General features: G+C 45.4%; 1 protein-coding gene across 2 annotated transcripts in view; it reads right to left on the minus strand.

Annotated features, from left to right (window-relative positions):
• Positions 1–2,582: 2,582 nt before the first annotated feature.
• Positions 2,583–19,059, minus strand: part of GPBAR1 (G protein-coupled bile acid receptor 1) — a 115,547-nt gene continuing 99,070 nt past the window's right edge. For both annotated transcript variants that reach the window (XM_085650020.1, XM_085650019.1), the window contains one exon: positions 2,583–6,251. In XM_085650020.1, the coding sequence (XP_085506146.1) occupies positions 5,098–6,078 (981 nt within the window). In that variant the 5' untranslated portion in view covers positions 6,079–6,251 and the 3' untranslated portion in view covers positions 2,583–5,097. The remainder of the gene's footprint in view (positions 6,252–19,059) is intronic.

Raw genomic sequence — 19,059 nt, forward strand, 5'->3', positions numbered from 1 at the left:
ACGCTACTAAAATTAAATCTAGACGAACGGTGTCGGAAAAGTGGTATGGCCCAGATCTTAAAACTCTTAAAAGAAAATGCACTACGTTGGAACATAAATGGAGGTTAAGTAAAACTATGAATGACAGATCCATTTATAAAAAGGAACTGAAAGGTTACAATGCAGCCATACGGAAAGCAAAAAAAGACTACCTTTCACAGCAAATATTCGAACACAAACATTCCTCTAAAGAACTTTTTAAAATTGTTAGAGAACTCTGCAATCCCACTAGCCTTACAACAAACCTGTCACCTTCACAGGAGAGATGCAATAAAATCAGCAATTTTTTCTTCGACAAAATTGACAAAATTTATTCATCTTTTTCAAGTAATGACCTGAAAACGACAGAGCATCACACTGATGCAGAGCCTTGCTTATTGGCCAGCTGTCCCGTCTTTGGCCCTTTCTCAGAGGAGGAAGTAGCCAAAGTCATGACTGAAATTAAATCGGGCTCTCCACTGGACCCGTGTCCACACCACATATTCCTACAATTAATTCCTCTAATTGGTCCAATAGTGACGCAAGTCTTAAACAAGTCTCTAGACCATGCGGAATTCCCAACTACTTGGAAAACAGCAGTAGTGACTCCCTTATTAAAAAAAGCAGGTGCGGACATAAATAATCCAGCTAACTACCGGCCCATCTCACAGTTGCCATACCTCTCAAAGGTGTTGGAGAAACTGGTGAACAAGCAACTGTCAAATTTTCTGGAAACTAATAACTTGCTTGATGTTTCACAGACGGGCTTCAGGTCTAATAATAGTACTGAGACAACCCTCCTGGCAGTACTGGATGACATCAGAAACCAGGTGGATGTGGGTAAAACGGTGGCCCTGATATTGTTAGACTTATCAGCGGCTTTTGATACCGTATCCCACAACCTCCTACTAAGAATGTTAGCTGCAAAAGGAATACAGGGAAAAGCCCTGACCTGGTTGAATTCCTTTCTACTCGACAGATCGCAATCTGTTCGACTAGGCAGCTATACTTCCATTCCTCGAAAGATCAAGTACGGTGTACCACAGGGGGCATCATTAAGCCCAACACTATTTAATGTTTACGTCTCCTCGTTAGCCACTATCGGGAAGAAGTGGGGCGTCAACATCTGCTCATATGCAGATGATACGCAACTTATGATCGCATTAAATGGTGAAGAAGGCTCTAAAAACAGATTGCTCAACTGCCTCTCTGAACTATCTAGTTGGATGCATAATCATTGCCTGAAATTAAATGCCGATAAATCGGAGATTCTATTGTTCGGCGGTTCCCAACAGCTTTGGGATGACACTTGGTGGCCCAATAGTCTTGGCACACCCCCCAAACCAACTCAGATGGCGAGGAATCTGGGAGTCCACATTGACAACGCATTGTCAATGAAAGACCACGTAACAATCACTTGCGGTAAGGGCTTCGCACTTTTGAAAATGCTACGAAGAGTATTTCTCTGGATTCCCTTGGAATGTAGAAAGATCCTAGTCCAGTCACTATTAATTAGTAGACTTGATTACGGGAATTCCCTATTCGTCAGCATGGCAGACTACCTATTTTCAAAGTTACAGCTTGTTCAGAATACGGCAACAAAAGCCGTATGTAACAAAAGAAAATATGACTCCGCTACAAGCTGCTTGAGAGCCTTACACTGGCTCCCAATGAGAGAAAGGGCCGCTTTCAAAATGCTGTGCATCACTCACAGAGTACTGCACGATACTGGCCCGACTATCCTAAAAAATAGAATCAATTTCTATGTACCAAATAGAAATCTTAGATCTCAATTCACCGCAAGAGCGGTAACCACCCGTATAAAGTAGGTGAGGACGGGAGGCCGTGCCTTCTCACATTTAGCTGCAAACCTGTGGAACAATCTATCAACGGACTTAAGACTCACTGATGACTACCTCACCTTTAGAAAAAAACTTAAAACCATGTTGTTCCCTAACACTCATTAAAACTCTTATTTACCCTTGTCAGCTTTCTGTACTTTGTCTAATCTTAGCGCCATGATATCCTTCGGGATGAATGTTAGCGCTTTAGAAATACTTTTACCATTACCATTACCATTACCATACCCCTATATAACCTTTGCACCCATATCCTCACCCAACCGCTACCTAAACAGTATACTTACTCTGACCCTTGGCTCATCCCATCCCTAATTCCTTCATTATTCCGACCCTAGTCTCGCCACACCCCTATCTAACCTTCACCCTTTTTCCGACCCTAGTCTCGCCATACCCCTATCTAACCTCCTCCCTTATTCGGACCCTAGCCTCCCCATCCCTATTACACCTAATCTAACCCTAGCATGACTCCATACAGAAGCCTTTGCTTGCCCTCTTCATCCATTGCTCTGTTTAAGTGTCTTTCAGATTTTGCTTCCTCCCACCACAGCCCACAGCTGGGGCACTGGATCAGTTCACTGCCGCCATTGGCTCTCTTCACTATGAGTGACAGCATTTTGCTTGTACGCAAATGCACATTCACCTAAAACGTAGTTTGCGTCAGTGCCAGGGTTGGAAAGATACTCTTCAATTTCATTTCTGCTCTAATGTTGTACTTTTTTATTTTTGTGATGGCTTGTTTTTTTAATTTTCGCAAACGTATCACTTTTAGATGGTCACATGTTTACTTGTAAACCTTTAAAGGCCTAGTGCGTATGTTGTCAAAAAAATAACAGAATAAACAAAATGCATACTTTGTCAAGACATGGCCTAATGGTTTTGACAATGCTTGTTGTCAGAGAAGCCAGGAAGAGACCACCCAGTGCTCACAGTACGTACAGAGAGAAACCCTCACCACCTCTTGCAGCTTGAATAGGGACAGACTCCTCACCTCCTACAGCGCACTTAGAGCCAGAGCTCTCATCTCACACTGTACTCAGAGGCAAACCACTCACCTCAAACTGTGTAATCGGGGACAGACCCTTCACCTCACACACGGAAATCAGGGCCAGACCCCTCACCTCTATACCCAGTGTAATCAGGGCCAGACTCCTTACCTCCAAACCCAGTGTAATCAGGTTCAGACCCCTCCCCTCCAAACCCAGTGTAATAAGGGCCAGACCCCTCACTTCCAAACCCAGTGTAATCAGGGCCAGCCCCTTCACCTCTAAACCCAGTGTAATCAGAGCCAGACCCCTCACCTCCAAACCCAGTGTAATCAGGGCCAGACCCTTTACCTCCAAACCCAGTGTAATCAGGGCCAGGCCGTTTACCTCCAAACCCAGTGTAATCAGGGCCAGACCCTTTACCTCCAAACCCAGTGTAATCAGGGCTAGACCCCTTACCTCCAACCCCAGTGTAATCAGGGCCAGACCCCTCACCTCCAAACCCAGTGTAATCAGGGCCAGACCCTTTACCTCCAAACCCAGTGTAATCAGTGCCAGACCCTTTACCTCCAAATCCAGTGTACTAAGGGCCAGACCCCTCACCCCCAAACCCAGTGTACTCAGGGCCAGACTCTTTACCTCCAAACCCAGTGTAATCAGGGCCAGACACCTCACCTCCAAACCCAGTGTAATCAGGGTCAGACTCTTTACCTCCAAACCCAGGGGAATCAGGGCCAGACCCTTTACCTCCAAACCCAGTGTAATAAGGGCCAGACCCCTCACCTCTAAACCCAGTGTACTCAGGGCCAGATTCTTTACCTCCAAACCCAGTGGAATCAGGGCCAGACCCCTCACCTCCAAACCCAGTGTACTCAGGGCCAGCCTCTTTACCTCCAAACCCAGTGTAATCAGGGCCAGACCCCTCACCTCCAAACCCAGTGTAATCAGGGCCATACCCCTCACCTCCAAACCCAGTGTAATCAGGGCCAGACCCCTCACCTCCAAACCCAGTGTAATCAGGGCCATACCCCTCACCTCCAAACCCAGTGTAATCAGGGCCAGACCCTTTACCTCCAAACCCAGTGTAATCAGGGCCAGACCCTTTACCTCCAAACCCAATGTAATCAGGGCCAGACCCTTTACCTCCAAACCCAATGTAATCAGGGCCAGACCCTTTACCTCCAAACCCAGTGTAATCAGGGCCAGACCCCTCATCTCACACTGTAAACAGTGGCTGACCCCTCACCACCTCACACTTTGCTGCCAGGGACAGATTCCTCAAGACACACTCAGTAATCACAAACAGACATCATCCACGGACAGATTACCCACCCACATAGAGTAATCAAAGATCAATACCCTGCCTCCCACAGTAAAAAATGATTGGTGACAGACTAGTCAAATCTCTAAGTACAGCTGCAGGCAGATCAGCCGCCCCTACTGTTTGATAAGGAAGGAAAAAGAGCTACCAGAATTGTAGACCAGAATAGACAGTACTTCTACTTTGTAACTGGGTGGACTTTGCTCACTCTCACAGCGTTCTCAGGACAGATTACTGCAACAATATATTTAGGGAGAGCCCCGCAGCATAGTCAAGAAAAGACCCGTTACTGCAACAATGTATTTAGGGAGAGCCCCGCAGCATAGTCAAGAAAAGACCCTACATTTCCCTTTGTTCAATCATGGCCAAGCCCATCACCCTTGCCCCATTGAAGTGTAGAGTGTCTTTGTGTCTGAACAGGCCACGCAGCATAATTTGTCTCAGGCAAAATGTGGCAACCTTACGTTGGTTATGTGGCAGCCTTACATTGGCCATGTGGCAACCTTACATTGACCCTGAGCCTCAGCTAATTTTCACTGAACTTCCACTTGAGTGGTACTTTGCACAACTACCTGTACAATTCTATCCCTCAACGGGTGCAGCGAAAAGCCTTAGCATTAACCCCGGCCACCCACTCAATGTCTCTGGTGCACTGCGCTCGTGCAATGATTGCACAATGTTTGGTCAAAAAGCTACGTAAGGAGCAATGGTGCAATCCTAAAAGCTTTACAGGCTGGTTGAAGATGGACACGGAAACAGACCTTCACAGCCCAGACTTTTAGGAAGGTGATGTGAACAACAATCATGGCATGTCCACTGAGACTATGCACCTCCATGGTTTCACCATCATCCCAAAATCCAATGCGCTTTAGACAAACCCCTTATTTCTCCGTCAAAGCCATGACCGGGATTATCAGGTTGTGCTGGCTTGTTGGGTCAACAGATCTTCTGTTTTTCCAGGTCTCACCTCTGTAATGGTAGCAGGGTGCTGCGGGGGCTTGCGCCACACCAGGCAGCACCTGTCACAAGCTTTCCTCCACAGTTCTGTGTACTGCCTGTTGCTCAGCCCCAGGATAATGGGGATGACAGCGGTGCTACCGCTGCCCACACAGGTGAGGATGACCAGAGTTAGCCAGCTGATATGGTACTGCTCCATGGCCAGCAGTGAGACATGGAGGCAGGCGATGTACGGTACCCAGCAGACCAGGAAGGTCAGTGACACACTGGCAATGCACTTGGCGTACCTGAGGTCCATTTGCTGCTCCAGCTCAGAGCACCCCCCTCGCTGCACTGAGCGATGGAGTTTCTTGATGTCTTTATGATGCCGTCTGGCCACAATGAGAACTTTGACGGTGATGAATACTGTCGCCAGAATGGCAGGGATGAGGAACCCATATATCTCCAAGTAAAGGTAGGCTTTTTGAAAGACATATCGGGACCCGCAAGTGGCATTAACATTCCAATTATTCCACCCAACCATTGGCAAAGAGGCATAGATCAAAGGCAAAGTCCACACTAAAAGCAGGGCAAGCGGTACACAGCGGTGGACCCAGAGGTTCTGGTAGTGCAAGGGATATAAAATGCATACGTATTTCTCATAATGCACCATTAGGAGGTTGGCCAGGAATGTAAGGAAGAAGAAGTTGGGCAAGATGTAGACCAGAAGACACCCATGAAATCCCAGGTCTTTGTCAGATCTCATCCGGGGGATGACAGGCAGGGCCACACCAGTGAAGAAATCAGCTGACAACAGGCTGAGAAAGAAGTAGTTGGTGGTGTTGTAGAGCTTCCGATTAAAGACGATACCCACGATGATGAAGAGATTGGCCAGGATGATGAAGGTACCCAAGGGAGTAGTCATCCAGAAGATGAGGTTCTGTTCAAAGTTGTCCATCTCAGAGGCCTAAACCTTGGTCTTTTCTTTCTCTGTATTCAGCCATGATGACTGGAGTGATGTGTGCAAAGTCATCTTTACAAGGGTTGTGAGCAATGCTGCGCAAGACGTTTGACACAATTCAGACGGCAGCGGGTGCTTGTTGAAAAAAATGGAATCTCCTACCAGGCATCCTACAAGAGAAGGAACAATTGAATTACTTACAGGAGTTGGAAACACATTCCAATAAGTTATGATCTTAGTGAACCAATAATTTTGTGATGTATTTGAACACTTTTTGCATCTTAAATGTTAAATTTATACAAAGTAGTTCAGCGGTAATTTGTGTACATTCCATCTTTTACTAACAAATATTCTTCTTCTGGATGGTTAATGTTGGGATTCATGGGTCACTTTTCATGTACAGAACATGCACTGAGCTGAGGCTTCAGATGGTAGGTCACTTATGGGACTTATCTCGAACTCTACATTCTCAGTACTATGGGAGATAGAAGCCATGACTTCCTGTATCAATCAATCAATCAGGATTTATAAAACGGAGCAAATCGCCTGTGAGGGTCTCAAGGCACTGGAGTTGCTAGCTGCTTTGCTGTGCTCTTTTTATTTGAAACAGCCATGGAGCAGTGAAAACAAGGAAAAAGCAGTAGAAAGCAGGCGATAAACGGGGGGGAAAGCAGTAAAAAATGAAGAAGCAGGAGAGAGCACTCAGAAAAATGGGGAAAGGAAGGAGTAAGAAGTGAAAACCAAATGAGAAGGAGAGCACTCAGAAAAATGTGGAAAGGAAGGAGTAAGAAGTGAAAAACAAATGAGAAGGAGAGCACTCAGAAAAATGTGGAAAGGAAGGAGAAAGCAATAAAAAAACAAGAGAGAAGCTGGAGAAAGAATTCAGAAAAACAGGGGAAAGGAAGGAGAAAGCAGTAGAAAACGAGGCACAAGCAGGAGAAAGCACTCAGAGAAAAGGGGAAAAGGAAGGAGAAAGCAGTAGAAAACGAGCCACAAGCAGGAGAAAGCACTCAGAGAAACGGGAAGGTAGCAGAGCGGTGCAGCAGCTCGGGAGAGCTGGGCCTGGGGTTGCAATGCTGCCTCCATTAAGTAGGTCCTGAGAGGTGGGAGGCTGCTGGCAGGGCAAAACAGGAGGCAGGAAAACAGGTGGCAGGTGGGACCTGCAAATGAGGAAAAAACAAGGAAAAGCAGTGAAAAACGAGGGAAAAGCAGGAGAAAGCACTTAGAAGAATGGGAGGAGAGAAAAGATAAAGCAGTAAAAAAATGCGACACAAGCAGGAGAAAGGGGAAAGGAAGGAGAAAGCAGTAAAAAATGAGAAAGAAGCAGAAGAAAGCACCGAGAAAAATGGGAGAAAGAAAGGAAAAAGCAGTAGAAAACGAGGCAAAAGCAGGAGGAAGCACTCAATGAAACAGGGGGAAAGGAAGGAGAAAGCAGTAAAGCGAGGCAAAAGCAACAGAGAGCACTCAGTAAAACAGGGGAGAGGAAGGAGAAAGCACTCAGAGAAAAGGGGAGGAAGCAGAAGGTGCAACAGCATAGCGAGAGCTGGGCCTGCGGCCTGTATGAATAGCAAAACTACCGTTCTAAAAGTGGAAAAGACAGTTGCTTCCATTCACACTGGTGACCTGCAGGTCAGTGGCAGATACTAAATAGTGAGTGGATGGTGTTTTCATCCACCCATCTATCTACCAATCTATTTTAAAATCTTTTTGTTTTGCATTAGTACACATCACACTCATTGGCAGGTACCGGAGACCTGCACAGGAAGTAACCTGGACCAGCATGATCTTATATGCAAGCCTGATAGACAACACATAGTATGCGCACAACGCGACATTCACTCCTCCCCATTTCTGACCCTTTTCCACCCCGCTATGCCCAAGAACTCTCAGAATCGGAGCATGTTGTCCACGGCGTAGCCTTTTTATTCACATCGAACCAGGTAATTCATCACAGACCATTATGAGAAAACCATCCTGTTTGTATAATTATTCACAGCATCATGCTTTAGCCGCATCAATCTGTCAAAGACATTAAGTACATTAGGCACGACATTACACTTGAACTTCAGTTTGGCCGTACACTTTAGCGGCAACAACATGTCAAAGGCAGTAAGAAAATTAGGCACGACATTACACCGGCACTTGAGCTTGGCCGTACAGATGAACTTGGCCGACTCAGCCCACCAAGCTCCCCACTCAGCTGCGCACATTGTGCCGGCAGGCCCCAACGTACTACAGCTAAAAGTTGCATTACTTGAAATCCAGGGCCCCGCATAGCGCATCAGCCCACCGGTGCACCTGAACACAGGCAGCCTCCCCAAGGTTCCACTCAGTCCATACGTTTCGGGTTAGGGTAGTAGAGCCCAGGACCACCGGCAGGTCAGTCCCCCTTTTCCGCCTACCCTCTGTACACGTGGATCCTACCCCCTCACGGGGTCCATTCAGTCGCTGAACTTCTATTATTGTGCATCCCCCTTTGTTGTTAACTGTCAGTGCTCCGCGAAGCCTCGCTCTTCTGCCGGGTGGGTGGTCAAAGACGCGCCTCTGCAGCTTGCCGGAATACTGAGGGGACAAAGAGGCCGAACACCCCAGGGCGCATCTTTAAATAACCCTCCCAGGAATTCCTGCGCACCCTGATGACATCACCGGCCCTCCTCCTTCAATCCGCCCCCTTTGTTAGCTGCCCCGGAGGAGGCTCAGTCTCGTGGAGCAACTAAGGTCGCCCCTCCCCTAGGTGCGGGGGTGCCTGTTCAGTTTCTTAACCAAAATCATCTCACTTGGTTTTCTTTCAAAATATACTGTGTTGCTCTTGCTCTTGTGATGGAAAATGTTAAATAAATGTTTTAAAAAAACAAAACAGTGTCTGACATCAGCTTCACATTTGTCCCTAAATACCTACTGAATGTGAATATCTGGGGAAGTCCTCAAAGTGAAAGTTTGTCAGTCTATCCATCCCTCTTTCCATTCAGTTCCCTCTGTCGGTCTGATCATAGACCACTTTCTCTGCAAATTCCCCGTACCTCTATCTTTTGAAGCTTGTCCTTAGGTTATGTTTAATTGCTGCCTTTCATCCTCCTCTTGTCTGCCTATCAAACTGTCCTTCACTTGTGTGCTCTTTCTTCATCTGTGTTTTTCTGTTTAGAGAACCTTCTCTTGTCTTCATTCCTCTATCTGTCTGTCAAACAAGTCTCACCAGGTCTAGCCGGTCTCACACTTATTTATCTTCAATGGGTATGCCCCACACGTGATACGTTTTCTAGTTCTAGAATCATAGAGTTGGTTTTCTATCCCCTGTGGCACCAAGGACTCTGTTAATGTGCCAACTCGAATAAGAAATCAGGAAACGATCAGTCCCATGAGACTTAGCAGGGACACTTAGTGGAACACCAAGCCCTCTTTCGTTAAAGAATAACACGCTTAAGGACACTAGAAAATGGGAAATGCATTTGTTTATATTTGTTTTAAAATCAAAATCTTAACCTACAGCACACTATATGGATTATAACCACAATAAAGATAAACAATAAGACAGTAATAAAGTGGACCAAAAGCGTAACCAACAGATAGAACTCCAACAAAGTTGCTGTGGGCCCGACTCCCAAAGGCACTTACAACTCTTAAAATTATGAGTGTGGTATCTAAGCCTTCAGGGAATCTCCGCAGTGCAGTGCTTAGTGCGGAGATTCCGCCACGAGTGCGGAGACTCTACCCCGAGTACAGAGATTTAGCACTTGTAACTTTATGAATCATAAGTCTCTTTGTGAATCGGGTCCTTTGTGTTCTAAAGCATTACCACCCTCATTCTGCTACTTCTAAGCACTAACTCATTCTAGCATATTAGCAGATAAAAACCTATTTCAAGGTCCAGAGATGGTTCACTCCTGCATGCCTGTTTAGAAGAATAAGGTTTATGTTCAATTGAATAGCAAGCCAACTGTTCTCGTCCTACAATGGCAGATGTGATAAACACAGACAAACAGCCAGCAAAGGATGATTACTGCCCAACAGTGGTCAGTTAAAGTGGGTGCGGTTGTGCCCAGCCTGTCCCGATGTAGCCTGACGTGATGGTCCACTCTAATTCTAGATATCTGTGTCTGGCTTTTATACGATTATACAGTAGTTGTTGGAAACTTTTGCGAACCAGTTAGGCCCGCTGAACAAGAGCACCTTAAAGCTGCGAAATGTGACGGGCTGCATTGGGTGGAGATGCGTCATGCAGCGGCTGTTCCAATGGGCTGCTGTAGGTGATGCGGGATCCTTGCGTTTGGGAAGTCCGCGCATTAGAGGTGATGAATCGGTTCTGAGGGTGATGCGTCAAGCAGCATAGGTGATGGGCCGGTTCTGCAGGAGATGCGCCATGGAGGAGATGCCACAGATAAACTAGCAAGGCACCTTCAGGCCAGTACTGGGGTGGCACCACTTGGGAAGGCAGGGCTCACAGATGGCAGAGTCCAGGTGCTCGGATCAAGTTTGTTGGAAGCCTTTTATGTCCCTGAGGTTTCTGATCAGGAGATCAGCCAACTAACCCTTGGAGTCACATTGTGGTTCTGGGTTTATAGAAGCATATCCAGTCCTTCTCACCAAGGCAAGAGGGCACAGTTCAGCACAGCAGGGCAGCAGGGCAGCAGTCCATCAGGGCAGCAGTCCAGAAGATTAGCAGTCCTTTGAGCACAGCAGTCCTTCTACTTGGCAGAATCCACAGGTCTATGAGTTTACTGAAGAGTTGAGGTCAAAGGTCCAATAGTTATGCCAGGGGCCCACTTTGAAGCAGGAGAAACTTCCAGAGGTTTCAAGTCCCCTCCCCCTCGAGGAGCTTGGCATTTCCTGCCTCCCTGACTTGGTCCCAGATTGTCTGGGGTCACAATAGACTGGTGTCAAGCCACTTTGCGAGGGTGCTCAACAGCACCTTTGTGATGTGCAAGTCTGGTAGGTGAGTTCCTCTCCCTCGTTAACTCAGAGTGGCCCATCCTGCCAATGCCTATCTATCCTTTGTCTCACTCTCTGGGAGCCACTGACCATCTGCCAGCTACAACTGGTCATGTGACCCAGAAGCTGGCTGCAGGCACCAAATGGTTGGGACAGGAAACTTTCTAAAAGTGGCATTTTCAGAATTGTGATTAGGAATCCGACTTGACCATTAAAGACGGCTTTTAATTACAATTCTATAAGCACCAAAAATAATCTGTCTACCTGCTCCCAACCCAGAGTTATCACGTAATAAATGTAACAAGATAACCCAATGTTAACCTATAGGAGACATAGGCCTCACAGTAGTGAGAAACACATTTAAGCATTTTTCACTACCAGGACATGTAAAACGTAAAAATACATGTCCAACTTTTTAAATGCACTGCTCCCTGCCCTCTGCACTGTGTAAGACCTACCCAAGGGCTTGATTATATGTATTAAAAAGGGAGGTTCTGGACTGCCAAGAGGTTTATTTTGCCAGTCCAACATGGCAGTTTAAAGACTGCACACAGGTTGTAATGGAGGGCCTGAGACATGTTTAAAAAATACTTAAGTGGGTGGCACGGGAAACATCCATTACAACGCAGTCACTAGTAACATTTAATTTACAGGCCCTGGGCACATGTAGTACCACTTTACTAGGGACTTATGCATTAATTAAATATGCTAATTGGATGTATACCATGTTTTAAGGAAATAGCACAAGCACTTTAGCACTGGTTAGCAGTGGTAAGATGTGCAGAGACCTAAAGGCCCCAAAAAATGTGTTCAGAAAACAGGTGGGTGAAAGCAAAAAAGTTTGGGGATGACCCTGCAGAGAGTGCCAAGTCCAACAGCGACCATGTGTACGTTGATGAGACTCATTCACATCAAAATCTACAATGAATGAGTGATTGTTTGCAAATTATAAGATGGCTTGTGATTTACCACTGCTGAATCTATCTTAAAGTCTCCAGAACTGAGATAATACGATTGTAACAAGGCAACCCTTCCTCCTTCTGCCATTGCACTGGACTCTATTCATGGGCCACCATCATGCCCTTTATAATATGTCTTCAACTTTGGTGTTGATCTAAATGCCAATATATCAATGTTTTCACAGGTATAAAAGTCCCAAAATGTATTTCATCATCTGCATGTCCTTCAGGCAGTCCTCCCCCTGTTGAACGTATCCCTATGGATTATACTTGTGCTGGCTAGTGATCTCCAGAATCGACTGCTGGAATTGAATGCTGCAACGCAGTATTTGGTGGCATTCTCGCCAACTCTATTGCCAAATCCTAAAAACTGCAAACTGATAATGCCCATCTGTCCTTGGTCTGATGTACACAGACCACAATGCCTGCACTGTTGTCTCCACATAAGTTCCACGCTAAGCAAAAGACATATGGGCATATTTATTAGAGCTTGCACCACGCAATGTGGTACATGCGTGACGCAAACCTTTAAGTCAGATTTATGAAGCCACAAAATGCCACTTTGCATGGCGTAACAAATCAGGAGTAATGCAACGGAGCGCAAATTGCTGCGTAGCTTTACTCTGCGCAAGGGAGGCATTGCATGGGTTTTAGGGTGGGTGTTCTCTACACAACTCCCATGGTGTTTGACTCATTCCCAGATTTACAAGGACTTGTAAACCTGGGAATGCACCAAAAGGATACGCCTCCCTAGGAGAGGCATAACGAGGAGAAATATGTTTATTTCTCCTCGTTCCGAAGCAGACATAGAAAGAGGAGCAAGCCTCTCAGGATTGTTTTTGTGCCCCTTCCTTCACAATAACAATGCTGCCTACAACACAGGCACCCTTGGACCTGCATTGGCACTTGGCTGCCTAAATGGCACCAGCACAGGGGGAAAGCACAGGAATTTGTCATGTTAGATAAATACAGCGCATTCCTGTCCTTTACCTGTGACGCAGGGCTATAGGGCGACTTGATGCAATGCCCTGCGCCACAAATCTAATAAATATGGCCCCGAGTTTGAGACTCTATTCTTTGTTTCCAAGGTCCTGCAAGGTCAACCACCATCCGACCTCACCACATTGCTGTCTCCAAACAAGTTGACAAGATCTCAGAAATCCTTTCCCAAACAGACTGCTGGCAGATCATTACATGCTCACAGATCCTCCTCAGATGCTCTCTCCTATCAACATCTACACGGAATTGAACAACCAGGAATTACAGGAATCACTTGTCTACCTGCAGTGCTTTGGGCTCACTATAGATCTTTAATCAACCGACCTCACTATCTCTCTACCCCGCTTCCTTACTAGCTAATTGTAGATCTACCCAACTGTTCCCATCCGCCCCCACTGTGTTTACTTACCTATATGTCTTTATGTCCAACCATCCTTCTTTCTTCTGTGGAAATATGGATTTTTCTGGTCAGTTATGTCCCCTATCTTGGACCCCAACGGTTCTATGTGCATGTCGCAAGTACATGTATGATCCCTCCAGTTCCAGTTTTGATGACGCAAACACATGTGCGTCCACCGTCAACATGTCCTCTGTCAGATCCGCCATAAATGGGCTGGATATTCCATTTATAAATATGAAAGGCCACCGGCTTTATATGGTTCACTTATGCCATTTTTCAGTTCAGGCAAGTAGGCCCTGATTCTGTCATCGAACTCCTTTTGCCTTCTGCCTCTGAAAACTCCAGTTCAAGCCTGCATCCGTGACCATGAACTTTGTCTCATTCTCTGCGCGGCTCACGAAGCCTGACATCAGCCTATTCTCTGCCAAGAACTGTATTTCACCTTCGAATTATCTGCTTCCCCCTCAGCCGATGCATTCCTGCCTAGTAGCTTAAGTAAACATTCTTCCAGTTACCAAGCAAAAAGGCCCATCTTCTCTGTCCTCATGCGAGTAATTCATAGCCCTGTTACCATGGAATATTCCTACCCCCTCGCATTCAGTGTAGACACCTAGACGCTTGTACACGCACGCACAGTCAGTATAGAATAGATTCTGTCCGAGAGTCCTTCTTTTGTGGATAACATAGTTCTTTAAACATAGGATGTAGATATGATTTGGGATTAGGTTGACTTGACCCCCCAGACTTCTTGTCTCCACACGTAGAGCTAAATGTCAAGTCCTCGTCACCCCCTAGTTACACGTCAATTACACGTCAGACTGCTGCGCGCGCATCAATGCCAAGTATTATCTTATAGATCCACCTATGTATTACATCATAGCCAATCATGTTCCTTATTACTCATTATTACACCCATTTTCGGCTACGCACACCAAAACGTCAATGTCCTTATCAATTGTTATGCCTACTGTATTCACTTCATTATGATGTATGTATTATAAAAGTTACTGCTTGTCAATAAAGTATGTACTTCACTTCCTGAACTCCCGTGGTGATGGAACTTGAAGCATCCGATTATAATCGCTTATTGGAATAAAGCCCATTCTGAGACTCTAATATCACGGATTCTGCCTCTCATTTCATTGAGCTATTTTACTATGTTCCTGTATCAAATTCAGTCCCGGTAAAGGAGAAATATTTACCACATGATGGCGCCCGAACAGGGACACTTTCTCATCTCACGCGCCGGCGGTGCGTTGCAGGCCCGGTCTCCTGCCACAGCTGGACGGACAATAACGCGTACCAGCAGGATTTCCTGTATCTCCCTCCGGTCAAGCGGGGGCGACTGAGACTGCAATCAACACCCAGACGAGGCGGTGAGAAGTGCGAAGTATCCCGACCAGAGCCTAGCTGAGAGAGCAAGATCCGAGGTATACAGAGACCCACCAGTCCGACGTCAAGTCCAGTGTCCGACGAGTCGAGTTGAGTCCAGTCCAAATCCGAGTCAAGTTCAAGTTACTGAGGCCTTCCGTTTCCGAAGCTACCCGGTGAGTACCATTGCTGGGGAGGCATTTCTGACGTGCACATAGGTTGTGCCGGTCAAGACGGGTTTGGGTACACAAATCCGGTCTGCACTGTTTTAGCAGTGTATCTGTACTGTTTAGCAGTATTCCGAAGTATTCCGAAGTGTCTAGTTATTTATCTAGTTATTGTCGAGAATTAAGCTTGGTGATTAGTCATGCAGACGATCATCATTGTTGTTTCAGTTAAAGGTTTAATGTTAAATGTTTGAAGTGTTTAAGTATATCGTGGTATGAATGACTGTTCATTATCGTGTTTATTGTATTAAGTCTGTTCAAATTCAAGTATCAGGTCAAAATCAAGTATAAGGTCAGTTCTCAATATGCCGTTCTTTTCGAAATTAAGACAGATCACTACCAGAAAAGGGGTTCTCGAAGAAGCCGTCCCTATTCCTCCTAGGGACACCCCAGGGCACTTTATGTATCATAAACATGGATTAGACGCCATATTATTTCTTGATCTATGGGTAGACTATACCAAGGGATTACCAGAAAGTCAGAGGTGGCCCACAGCAGGGACCTGGGATGCAGAGTGCATCATGAAAGTCGAGGAAGAGTTATGGAAAAGGAAAGTCAGACAGTCACAGAAAGACGCCGTTGAATTATGGCGTAAAGAATCACATAGACGAACAGAAAAAGCACGTAGACAGGAAGAGAAGAGTAAAGAGAATTCCAATAAAGTTCGAGAGAATCTATTAATTGAGGAAGGTATCCGAGTGAAATCAGAACAAGTAGACAGACAAAGAAATGCCCTTATGAATGGAATGTATCCCCTTCTGGCCGAAGGATTACCTAAGGCTACTCCGGAAACGCCAAAAGACTTGCCAACCCCATTGTTCCCAATAAAGGTACATCCTAAGGGGCATCCTAGAACCGCAGAAGATGTTTTTCTTTCCTCTTATTTAGATGACGCAGCTCCCGAGTATGCCAATTCCGCCCCACGTAGACCGCCTACCAGGGAGGTTCAACGCCAAGATCCAGTACCCGTATCCCTGCAGCAACAAATCGAGTCACAAGTTCCGGCAAGCACATCTGTTTCTGTATCCGCTCCTACAGCTACTTCTATGGCTGTGTCCACACCTGTAGTTGCTGTGTCACGTTCAACGAATCCTTTTACACCCGACGCCCCAGATGGAGCCGCGGGAGGAGCTACCAATGTCTTTTCTACACCACCCAGAATAAATAAACTTACTTTTCAAGAGTCAGCGCATTCACGTACACCCAAACTCCTTAGTGCCCGTGCGCTTAAGGAACTTCTTATAGATTGTAGATATGACCCGGTGCCTGGAAAAGAGGACGAAATGACCCTAGCATCATTGCGTATCAGACGAGCCGCAGTGTATTTAGCGAAGTTACCAGGAATGACTGCGCATCTAGATAATATATATCATTTTGTCCAAACGGGGCGAGATCCAGAATGTATTTACAGAGCTATGGAATACCAGAAAGTAGAGATACAGGGGGAACTGTTACGTTTCCTCATAAACTGTGTGATCAGAAATCAAGACCGACCGGGGGTAGACCCGGAAGCCATGAGAATTCTTACAAGATGGAGCCAGAATATATCAGAAGGGAGACATGATAAACAAAATTGTATAATAGCCATGTGCCGAAAGATCCGTAAAGAAATAGAACGCCTACACGAAGAGAGATTAGAGACAGACGAGTCCGAACAAAACGAGGAAGAAGGGCCAGGACTGCCCACAGGACAGTCAGACACCATAGCCTATGTAGGTAGAGGAAGATCTTGTAATAGGAATCAGACTAGATATCATACTGACCCAATGCATCCGACGTGTCCAGACCATAGCAGGAATTTTCAAATACCTATAATTAATATAAGGTCTAACGAGCATTCGTTCCAAACCGCCGACAAACTACTCCAAGAACGAAGGGGTTATCATTTCCTCGATTCTATGGATGAACAAGATTTAGCCAGGGCAGCTGTCCATTGGGTGGACAGTCCCGGAAAATATAGTGATGATACAGTAGTACGCACATTTTTGAATCTTACCCCAGATGAACAAAGGTTAGCTGGGATTTATATGATCCAACAACTCATTATACTGTATCGGAGTCAGCATTCGGACCCTGGTCCCTTGCCTGACATACTGACTGAATTACTTATGAATAAATGGAGAGGTCCAGGTACTGAATTAATTAAAGAAATTCTAGAATCAAGAAAGCAGTATATTCTTTTCGTATGTTCAGAACATGTTCCATTGTCCGTCAAGGAAAGAACTACGTACCACATAGATAGACAGAATCCCTTACGAGAAGTGCACCCAATAAAGGGTGAGGACAATGAGTTTAAACGCGTATTTGTATATACGCCTATATCGAAAATAGAATTATTAGAAATGAAGAAAGTAGTACCCAGTCATGACAAGGACCCAGCGGGGTTTCACCGAGAAATTAAAGACATGTTACTCATGGGAGAGTATACCTACCCCGACATTATGACAATATTAAAGGTGTTGATGCCTGCTGGCATTTATGAGAAACTCAAAGAAAAAGAGTGGGAGGTAGGTGATCAAAAGATAGAATGGTCAGCATTAGAAGCAGAAGAAAGAGCCCGAGGTCCAGGTTCGGGGCTTGGGGACAAAACTAAGGCATTACCAGGACTACTAGTACAGGTACTGCCACGTTTATTAACTACGAAGAAGGAAGATTGTGGTACCATTTCAGCCTGTAAACAGAAGCAAGATGAAGACACTAGTGATTACTATGCCCGTTTTGAAAAATGTTTTGGTATAAATAGTGGCATAAAAGCAAGTAGCGAATCATACCCACATCTGTTTGTAACAAAATTAGTAGAAAATGCTCTGCCTCCAGTAAAGAATAGAGTATTAAAATTCGAAAGTACCTGGCAAGGTAACACTCCAACACAAATGTTACAAATGTTACAGTACCACCACAATAGAATTAAAGAGGAACAAGAACATGAACACAGACGCATGAAAGACACAAAAATGAAAATGCTAGTTTCCCAGACAGTTCCAGCTGAAGGACATAAAAAGGGTATGACACATTCCGATTCAGCAGGACCTGTAAAAGGGACATGCAATTATTGTAAAAAGCCAGGCCATTACGTACACGATTGTCCAGTTTTAAAACATAACATCGCCATAGGTAAAACACAAGAAAGATCACGGCCACTCAGACAAGACCAGAATGAACAAGGAGCTATACAGCATGTCCAGGCAATGCCAGCCGCACAACAGCCAATACAGTTTATGCCAGCTGCACCCCCATTGCCTGTTGCTGCCACACAAACAACAACACGACAAATGTATCAGACCGCACAGTATGAATATCCCGAGTATCAGCGTTACGCATGAACTAGCCTAGAGAGGGAAGTTGACTTACCCCTTATCGAGATTCCTGTAGATCAAGAAGGACCTTATGTACATAGTAAATTATTAGGTCAAGATAGAAAATTTTTACTCGATACAGGGGCAAGTCGAACAACTATAAAACATAGTGAAGTTCCAGGGGCACCCCTCTCAGGCTCACAGAATATTTCCCTGGGTTTTTCAGGCAAACCTATTGTTAATGAAGTGTCACAGCCTCTTCCACTTACGATAGGACCTCTGACCCGAACTACAGATTTACTGCTTACTAAATCATGTCCAGAAAATTTATTAGGAATAAAAACGTTAAAAGCTCTAGGAGCCATAATATGTTGTTCTCCGGAAGGAGTAAGATTGTTTTTACGTGATTTTAAAGGTCACTATGTATCTAGAGACATGGATCCCCGACTACAGATTTTACCTACACGTCTATGGGCACAAGGCCCTACTGATGTTGGTTGCATGAATATTACACCATATCGAGTCACACTAAAGGCAGGAGTGGTGCTACCACGAATGCGACAATACAAGTTACCACCAGATGCTGTAGTGGCTTTACTACAAATCATTGACGAGCTCATTGCCCAAGGAGTAGTTGTGGAAACAGACTCCAATATATGTAATTCACCGATAATACCGATTCTTAAACGAACAGATCCGAAGGCCCCGCCTGTATATCGATTGGTTATTGACCTGCGCGAATTAAACAAATGCATTGTGCCACAATTCCCTGTGGTCCCAGATATCTCGTCATTACTGAC

The sequence above is a fragment of the Triturus cristatus genome, chromosome 3_2, assembly GCF_964204655.1.
Source record: "Triturus cristatus chromosome 3_2, aTriCri1.1, whole genome shotgun sequence".
In the NCBI taxonomy this organism is placed as follows: domain Eukaryota; kingdom Metazoa; phylum Chordata; class Amphibia; order Caudata; family Salamandridae; genus Triturus; species Triturus cristatus.